Source organism: Penaeus chinensis, chromosome 21, assembly GCF_019202785.1.
Source record: "Penaeus chinensis breed Huanghai No. 1 chromosome 21, ASM1920278v2, whole genome shotgun sequence".
NCBI lineage: Eukaryota > Metazoa > Arthropoda > Malacostraca > Decapoda > Penaeidae > Penaeus > Penaeus chinensis.
The window spans coordinates 28,154,247-28,164,246 of NC_061839.1; the positions used below are offsets into that span (position 1 = coordinate 28,154,247).

The following is a 10,000-nucleotide window of genomic DNA, read 5'->3' on the forward strand; positions in this document are numbered from 1 at the left end:
CATGGATCTAATAGCTCTAATCATTGCTCTGTCACGTAAATACAAAAGTGAATATTTTGTTTAAATATTCAAATGAAAAACATTACCTACAAATATATATATCATACTTACCAGCAATAACAACTTTGGCTTCATGGTGCACTCGTCCCTCAGCATTACGTGCTACACAGACATAGTCACCAATATCCTGGTCTCTGATCTTGTTGATTCGAAGCTCTGTGCCATCATTAAAGATGCCAACACTGTCAGAGGGTACTACAGGCTCATCATCTCTGAACCAGAATATCTCTGGCTTGGGGGTTCCCTCCGCCTCACAATTAAGGATGATAGAGTTACCAATATTAACATAAGTAACATCATCTGGTGTTGTTGTAAACCGAGGCGGAGCTGTGGGGAAAAAAATAAAAAAAAAATAAAGAGAAATTGTCATAGCTTCTCCATATACAGACTCAGAATGAAGCATACAACAGCATATGTTTCTTTGTAATATTGGAATAGTACAGTCTTAACTTCATCAACTTGAATGTTTGATTTGTCCCTCCATCTGATATAAGACACATCAGCACATGCATACACCCTAGACTTAGCATGACGTATGTTAAAATATAAAACTAAGTGAAATTTCTTATGACTGCCAACATCCCCCTGGGGAGCTGCACCCCAGTGCCACTCATTGACCTTCATATATCTGGCTAATATGTATGTTGTATTTTCTATTTTGAAGGGACCCTCTTGGGGAGGGATGAGGTAATATAAAAATTTTGCTCAAAAAATGTTGTCTTGAAGAAAAACTTCATGTATGTTGTTTAATTTTGTTATGCAACTTCTGATGTCAAAATTAGATATCTCCTAAATAGAATTGTTTTTTTTTCCATAAATCTCCCTTGTGTATGAAATAACTCAATTATATCTGAGATGAGAAGTAGAATATATACTCCTAAAAAAATTCTAATAATGTAATTGAAAATATTTTTCCTTTAATTTCCTAACAAATTTCCCTCAAATTAGCAAATCCTTCCCTCTACAAATAAAATCTCAGAAAAAAATAAGAGAATTTGTAATAAAAGTAATAACAATATTAATAATAACAATAATAATAATAATGATAATACAACAATGATGGTAACACTGCTAAAAGAAATAACAAAGATGATAACAATAACAATAACTGTAATGAAAATAGAAATTTCATGATACTGTGAATTTTGACTTTCCAATAATGCAACTGGATTTGAAGTTACTTCAGCAGTTTTTTTTCCTGCCAAAATTCCAAAATGATATATTGAGTCAAAAATGTGGTAATTTTCGTTGGCTTCATTTTTGTAACCATTCATTTATTTTTTTCAATTATTTCAATATATTTTAGGGTAAGAATTCAAAATCACACCATTCTATTTTTAGGTAAAAGATTTCTCAAAACTCGGGGGGGATATCATTCACATATTTAAAAAATCATTACAATATTGCATGGGGGGGGGGGGGGGGCTGTGCATATGGCACTGGTTTCATTTTCTTGAAAAAAACTCTTGCTTCTTAAAGCCTCATTTTTAGTATATTCTCTTCTTAATGAGACTAAAGGGTAAACAAGAGATGGGCAGGCATAGGGCGGGTCATAGCACAGAGTAGGGGGCCTTACGCCTCTCGGTCGCGCCCACGTGACGGCTAACCCATAGGCTGATAACATATACTGCACAAGAAATAGGCTTTATTGTTTTTAATTTTGCGAAGTAACCAAGGACGAGCCTTTTTTTTTTGTTGACCATGGGTTATTTATATTACTTTATTCCAGTACCATTAAATTTTGTTATACAAAGGGTCATATCCCTAACGCAACTGGCTTAGTAAAGTCCTTTTTGGATTTGATGATGGAGGCTCCTGTCCGGGATGAGAGCTCTCAGTTTATCGGGCCAAGAAAAAAGTACACAAAGTTTAGTTAGCCTTTTACGTGACAGGAAAAGAGAACCAAGGTGCGTGCACGAAAGAGTTTTTCACAATATTTATGGTTTTATTCACCTGTAATGAACGGTCCAATAAAAAAAACGAAATCACGAAAGTGCACAATAACTTGAGTGAAAAACGGGGCGTCCCCCGTAGAGTTATGCACGCCACACCACAACCTTCTTACCGATATTTATTATCCTTTCTTGGTGTTTGTCAGGAATTCGCTTCGCTGATTATGTAATTTGAAATACGAAAACCGTTACTTTCCAGGAACATTTAATGGGAAAGGAGTATCTCCTGAACCTGTCGTTTCCGATGGAAAAAGCTGATTCACCATCAAAAACGAGATTCGATCGCTGTGAATAAAAACCCTGATTTGACTATAGGAAATTCTTTAGATGTAAGAGTTTTCCAACTGTTTTAATTCTCTATACTTGTACCTCATGTAGGATGGTCCCCATAATGAGACAGTAACTAAGAATCCACAGATAACTTCGTTGGCGTTGGACACAACTTACTTTACTTACTGTCATTACCGATGCCATTTGTACGTATCAGACTCAGCCGGTACTGACAGATAAAGATGACAGGAAAGTGTTTGCTAAGAATTAGACATCCCTGTACTTAAATTACTAGTTACTATTGCATGCCGATACAAGCAATACACTTTTAGTAGGAGTAAAAATATCGTGGTATTGGTATAAATATGGTGGTTATGACCATGACTAATGAGTGTTTTACCTGGCCCCTCTGGTCACCAAGTCCAGCGTTCTGTTAACATGCACTGTTTGGCATGTCTGCCCTCCACGTCTTTTGGAACCTCACTCACCATGAACATCTAAATGAATCCACGTTCCGTTGTCGGGGGATCCAGTCCGGTCCAGGTAGAAGACCTTGCACTCGTACCAGCCCTGGTCGTCCTCCCTGACGTTGGTCAGGTTGAGGGAGGCCAGGCCGTACGTGGTGTCCTGCGACACCCTGGACGCACGCCCTTTGTACGTGTCCTCCACGTGGGGATCATAACCCTCATACCAGATGTAGATGGGAATCTTGTGGTGCTGTTGAGGGAAAGCTTGGAATTAATGGCTGAAGCTTTGGTCATGATGTATGTAACGCGGGGCTGAAAGGCCGAGTAGAACACGCGGCATCAGGTGATACAAAGCAGAAAGGCGCACAGACACCCATAACATCTCACTTTTCGCACACACACATACACAACAGAACACTGCGTGCTTTTTCCTTTCCTCACAACAAAAAAAGCCTCTCAGATCCCTACACATTAAACCCACAACTGGTCAGCCATAAAAGTGTGAGCGGCACATGCGCCTCTGTCATGGACCAGTCTACAGACAGGTGCTACAACTGACTCGAGCGGAGGTCAACTCATGTCAGCTACTAAGAGGATTATATATAACTGTAAAATAAAAGAATTTGGAATGGCCAAGTGAAACTGATCTGGAATTTGGCGTGTAAATCAATGTATTTGTGAATCAGTATAAATGTACTTCCTTTGATATTAATTTTTTAACTGAAAAAAACGGCTTCCAATATAAGACATTTGGGTAAACGAACGACAGGTGCATCACAGACGGAGGGCGAGGAAAGTAATGAAATGCGAAAGCTGCCGACCGTAGATTTATGCACAATGGCAACGCCTATTTGGCGGATGAACACAACTTTTAGAACAGTTAAAAGTGAAAATTAAAGAGAAGAAAAGCGAAAAAACATTGCGGAGTAAAATAAGATTTTCATTAATATATATATATATATATATATACATATATATATATACAGAGAAAGAGAGAGAGAGAGAGAGAGAGAGAGAGAGAGAGAGAGAGAGAGAGAGAGAGAGAGAGAGAGAGAGAGAGAGAGAGAGCAGCACGAAGGCACTAAAACGCCAGCGTAAAGGTGCCAACTCGAGTTCCTCCTCGAACGGGCCGAGCGAGTCCGAATGTAGCCTTAATCATATTGGCTATGAATACATAACAACTCCTTTGCATAAGCAATTAAGTGTATTTAGCGACTGAGTTCATTCACGGAAAATACGAAAAAGCCGTGTTTACACTATTTTAATTCTATACGGTGTTTGGAAACTCTCAGCATGGGCCTCAAAGTCCCATGCTGAGCTTTCCGTTTACTCCGTGTAAATACCCATCCACATAATTGCAAATAACATGTACATACACTTGTTGTATCTTTACTGAGCACTACACAAAATCACACACACAGTCAAAAGCCCAGTGTTTGAATTCAGTCCGTGACTCGGTCAGCCGGCGCCTTACCTGTCTCTTCCAATGAATAATGTAGGGAATCTTGGGGTGCGACACCGCGCAGTTGAGTATGACGGACTCTCCGAGTATGGCCGTGATGTGCTCCGCGTCTCCGTTTTGCAAGCACACCCCTGCGAAGGAAAAAACAGAGGATTCAGTCTCCCGCACAATTCGGACTTGTTCTTGTTGCTCTTTTACTTACTGTGCCTGCCACTCCTCTTTTCATGCGATAATCTGAAAAAGAAGTTCATGTGAGCGCGAGGATGTGGGAAAATACCCTACGAAAAACAGACCGAATATGATGAATCTTAAAAGCCGGATCGCGAGAGATGAGCGTGAGACTCCGTCACGCCCTTCGAGATCCGAGGCCTCCTAGCGTGTGTGTGTGTGTGTGTGTGTGTGTGTGTGTGTGTGTGTGTGTGTGTGTGTGTGTGTGTGTGTGTGTGTGTGCGCGCGTGGGAGTGCACGTGTGTGTAATCTTAATCAAAATCAGTTTCCTCCCTATCGCATTCTTGCCGCCCACTCTTCATCACCTTTTCTCTCTTCCTTTCGCCTCACCTTCGCCCCCGCGTGTGCCTGGCCGCCACGCCCTTCGAGATCCGAGGCCTCCTAGCGTGTGTGTGTGTGTGTGTGTGTGTGTGTGTGTGTGTGTGTGTGTGTGTTTGTGTGTGTGTGTGTGTGTGTGCGCGCGTGGGAGTGCACGTGTGTGTAATCTTAATCAAAATCAGTTTCCTCCCTATCGCATTCTTGCCGCCCACTCTTCATCACCTTTTCTCTCTTCCTTTCGCCTCACCTTCGCCCCCGCGTGTGCCTGGCCGCCAGGCCTCTCGGATGTGTCTCCGTCGCTCGTTCACCTCAGTGGTAATTAAGAGTACATCGTACCCTCTTAGTCTGTCAGGATAGCTTTGGCAGAAAAACCCACGGGACTCAATTCACCGATTAGTAATAACGATTTGAAATGCAACGATGTTACTTGACCAAGTTGCATCCAGCCAGTCACCACCGACTTCTCGCGTTCAACTTCGCCTCGGAGAAACACCCAGGGGAGGAGATCCCCTTAGGTCAAGCCCCTGAGACCCCTTGGATCAGCCCCCCAGGATTCCCTTGCATCTTCGCCTGACGTCTAGGTAGAAATTTGGCAAGTCGTTATTTTTTTAGGTTTAACGGACGTGGGTTCCTTATTATAAATATTATTTCGAGGATTCGTCCTATTGCAATATCCGTTTTTTAGCCCTTTTCTCTCATCTTATCTTATCTTCCCTTTCCTAACAAAGCAGCCTCCTGCAGAAGGGAGTCATTAGTATTAAAAGAAAGTGAAATTGGAAGTGAAAGACAGACGAAGACGGAGGGAAAAAAGAGAGAGAGAGAGAGGGAGAGAGAGAGAGAGAGAGAGAGAGAGAGAGAGAGAGAGAGAGAGAGAGAGAGAGAGAGAGAGAGAGAGAGAGAGAGAGAGAGAGAGAGAGAGAGACTGGACGTGGAACAAACCGAGGAGGACACGAAGAGAAAAAGAAAGGAAGTAGAGAAGGGAGTAGAGGAGGAGGCGCGGACTTCCCGGCGGAGATCCAGCAATCTTATTATATCCTGAACCGCCCACGAGTGCCCTTGCACGGGCGGTAGCGCGCCCACAGCGCACGACGCGGCCGATGGGCGAGTGGAAGCCACGCGCATACACACTTTATATATATATATATGTGTGTGTGTGTACATGAATATGCAGATATACATGAGAGAGAGAGAGAGAGAGAGAGAGAGAGAGAGAGAGAGAGAGAGAGAGAGAGAGAGAGAGAGAGAGAGAGAGATAGGAGAGAGAGGAGAGAGAGGAGAGAGAGGAGAGAGAGAGAGAGAGAGAGAGAGAGAGAGAGAGAGAGAGAGAGAGAGAGAGAGAGAGAGAGAGAGAGAGAGAGAGAGAGAGAGAGAGAGAGAGAGAGAGAGAGAGAGGAGAGAGAGAGAGAGAGAGAGAGAGAGAGAGAGAGAGAGAGAGAGAGAGAGAGAGAGAGAGAGAGAGAGAGAGAGAGAGAGAGAGAGAGAGAGAGAGAGAGAGAGAGAGAGAGAGAGAGAGAGAGAGAGAGAGAGAGAGAGAGAGAGAGAGAGAGAGAGAGAGAGAGAGAGAGAGAGAGAGAGAGAGAGAAGAGAGAGAGAGAGAGAGAGAGAGAGAGAGAGAGAGAGAGAGAGAGAGAGAGAGAGAGAGAGAGAGAGAGAGAGAGAGAGAGAGAGAGAGAGAGAGAGAGAGAGAGAGAGAGAGAGAGAGAGAGAGAGAGAGAGAGAGAGAGAGAGAGAGAGAGAGAGAGAGAGAGAGAGAGAGAGAGAGAGAGAGAGAGAGAGAGAGAGAGAGAGAGAGAAGAGAGAGAGAGAGAGAGAGAGAGAGAGAGAGAAGAGAGAGAGAGAGAGAGAGAGAGAGAGAGAGAGAGAGAGAGAGAGAGAGAGAGAGAGAGAGAGAGAGAGAGAGAGAGAGAGAGAGAGAGAGAGAGAGAGAGAGAGAGAGAGAGAGAGAGAGAGAGAGAGAGAGAGAGGAGAGAGAGAGAGAGAGAGAGAGAGAGAGAGAGAGAGAGAGAGAGAGAGAGAGAGAGAGAGAGAGAGAGAGAGAGAGAGAGAGAGAGAGAGAGAGAGAGAGAGAGAGAGAGAGAGAGAGAGAGAAGAGAGAGAGAGAGAGAGAGAGAGAGAGAGAGAGAGAGAGAGAGAGAGAGAGAGAGAGAGAGAGAGAGAGAGAGAGAGAGAGAGAGAGAACGGAGATAATAGGTGCGTAGCCTCGCCTCCCGAATGAATTATTCAGGAGTGGCTCTGTGCCAAAACCGCGGTGGCCTGTGAGCTTGCGTCATTCCGGGAGAACATATTATCGTAAAACAGCGCCCTCTCGTAAGAGATCGTAGAGAATAATCTACAAGCACTTGATAAAGAAGGAGATCAACGTAGCCATCGTGCGGGCGTACATGATAATGCAAGCAGGTGCTCAAGCAGTTGTAACATGCTGAGAGTGGTAGTGACATCTCGGCTACTCCAGAAAAGGAATGAAGAAGTCACCCATTAATAATATAGGTGACCCTCACAGCGCCCGGCGGCGCATTCACCCCCGTCGCCTGGTCGCCACGCCCACCAAATACTACATTCTCGGCACCAGCAGAGGGCGCCCCTTACTCCATGTGTGACTGCACGCGCGAATATTTATTCAGTCAGAAGTGCGCCGTACTGCTGGCTTTGATATACTGTATTGTCATTTACTGTGATCTGTATTCAAGGACGCAATCTTCTATTTTCGGCGTCTCCCTTCAGGAGTCGCCGCAGCGGAATGATCCGCATCATAGTTCTGGCTTGTTTTACGCCGAGTGCCATCCTACAATCCTTCCCTTTTTATTCGGGCTTGGGGTTGGCACTGAGTTGCACTTGCTTGTGCCCCCAGTGGCTGGGGGTTACCCGCAGGCAATCGAGGCGAAGTTCCTTGCCCAAGGGAACAATGCGCCGGCCGGTGACGGACTCTCGAACTGATTGTCGTGACCGTCTTTGGGTCCGTCGCTCTAACCACTCGACCACCGAGTCATTAAAATCATAAGTATCATTAACATCATCAGTATAAGTTTGATATTTGATATCATCATTTCAACCATTACCCTTAAGCGACCCTTATGCGAAGGCGTCTAGCTATCCGCCCTACACGAGGGTGCTCCAGCCGCTCCGAGCGACGGCGTGGTGGGAGACCGAGGCAGGCCAGGGCGAGGCGGGAGGAGGAATTAGCTCGCTCGGACGATGATTGATAGCGCCCGTGCCTGGAGGCCTGGCAGGCCCCGCGGCCCCCGGACGCGACGCGAAGGAGGGAGATGGCGACAACGATCACAAGTGGGGGGGGGGGGGGAGGAGAAGGAGGAGAAGGAAAAGGAGGTGGAGGAGAAGGGTGAGGACGAGAGAGAAAGAAGGAAAAATAAAAGAGAGAGAGAGAGAGAGAGAGAGAGAGAGAGAGAGAGAGAGAGAGAGAGAGAGAGAGAGAGAGAGAGAGAGAGAGAGAGAGAGAGAGAGAGAGACTGGGAGTGGAACAAACCGAGGAGGACACGAAGAGAAAAAGAAAGGAAGTAGAGAAGGGAGTAGAGGAGGAGGCGCGGACTTCCCGGCGGAGATCCAGCAATCTTATTATATCCTGAACCGCCCACGAGTGCCCTTGCACGGGCGGTAGCGCGCCCACAGCGCACGACGCGGCCGATGGGCGAGTGGAAGCCACGCGCATACACACTTTATATATATATATATATATATATATATATATATATATAAATATATATATTTATATATATATAAATAAATATATATATATATATATTTTTTTTTTTTTTTTTTTTTTTTTTTTTTCGTTTTCTCGGACTCGAGCCAGCAGTCAGAGCGCAGGCATTTTTACGACTGCCGCAACGGGGAATTGAACCCGGACCACAAGGGCCGGAGTCCAGTGCGCTAACCACTGGACTATCGTGGCAGTCATTTATATACATATATACATATATACATATATATATATATATATATATATATATATATATATATATATGTGTGTGTGTGTGTATGTGTGTGTGTGTGTGTGTGTGTGTACATGTATATGCATATAAATATATATGTATATATGTGTATATATATGTATATGTGTGTATATATATATGTATATATGTATATACATACATATATTATATATATATATATATATATATATATATATATATATATATATATATACATACATACACGCATATACACATGCACACACACACACACACACACACACACACGCACACACACACACACACACACACACACACACACACATATATATATATATATATATATATATATGTATATATATGTATGTATATATATGTATGTATGTATATATATATGTATATATATGTATGTATATATATGTATGTATGTATATATATATATACACACACACACACACATATACACACTGCCGCGATGGTCCAGTGGTTAGAGCACTGGACTCCGACCTTCGTGATCCCGAGTTCAATTCCCCGTCGCGGCGGTCGTAAAAATGCTTGCGCTCTGACTGCTGGCTCGAGTCCGAGAAAACGAAATATCGCCTTGAGAAGTCGTAAGGGAAGTCACCGCCGTGGCACAGGTGTTAGCGTGCCGAACCGCGGTTGATTAGGAAGGGCATTCAATCGGGCAAGGGTGACACTGCCATATAACCTCTCAATAGTGAATTGAGAGAGGCCGATAGAACTACATATACACGTCCTCTGTTGTTTAAAAACAAGGAAAATGCGTAAAGAAGGCTATTTGACGAAAAAAATAATCAGGATAAGGAAAACAAAACAATGCACTATTGCCACGAAGGAGACGAGAGACGAAGGAGACGTGCTTCTCAAAGGCCAAGAGGAAAACTCGGTGTATCAGCTGCTGTCGTCTTGCTCTTTAATACCTCCACCCTCCCTCCCTCCCTCCTCGTACGTACAATTTCCGAACTTGTAACCTACGATAAGAATCGGCATCCAATCACAGAACATTGAAAAACCTCGGATTATTCAGGTAAACTCTGGGTAAACAGCAAGAGGCAGAAGGCGCGAGGGGTTGCGCGCGCAGCCGGAAAGGCCGGGACATTATTCAGGACAGACCTCCTTCTCCCGAGTCATCTAGGGACAATAACGACTAATATCGGGAGAGCAGAGTGGGCTGCCAGGAGGCCGCAGATGCCTATTTCGCGTGTAAATGGGTTAGAGAAACGGCGACGCTTCCTCCCTCCTCTATCTGTGAGGAGGCGAGGAGCACAGACTGCACAAAATGTCGATTTGATATAA

General features: G+C 44.1%; 1 protein-coding gene across 16 annotated transcripts in view; it reads right to left on the minus strand.

Annotated features, from left to right (window-relative positions):
• The window catches only part of LOC125036756, a 79,305-nt gene that overhangs the window by 40,858 nt on the left and 28,447 nt on the right, over positions 1–10,000 (minus strand). For all 16 annotated transcript variants that reach the window (XM_047629627.1, XM_047629623.1, XM_047629624.1 and 13 more), the window contains 3 exons: positions 4,224–4,342; positions 2,771–2,999; positions 112–387 (listed from right to left, as the gene is read on the minus strand). In XM_047629627.1, the coding sequence (XP_047485583.1) occupies positions 112–387; positions 2,771–2,999; positions 4,224–4,342 (624 nt within the window). The remainder of the gene's footprint in view (positions 1–111; positions 388–2,770; positions 3,000–4,223; positions 4,343–10,000) is intronic.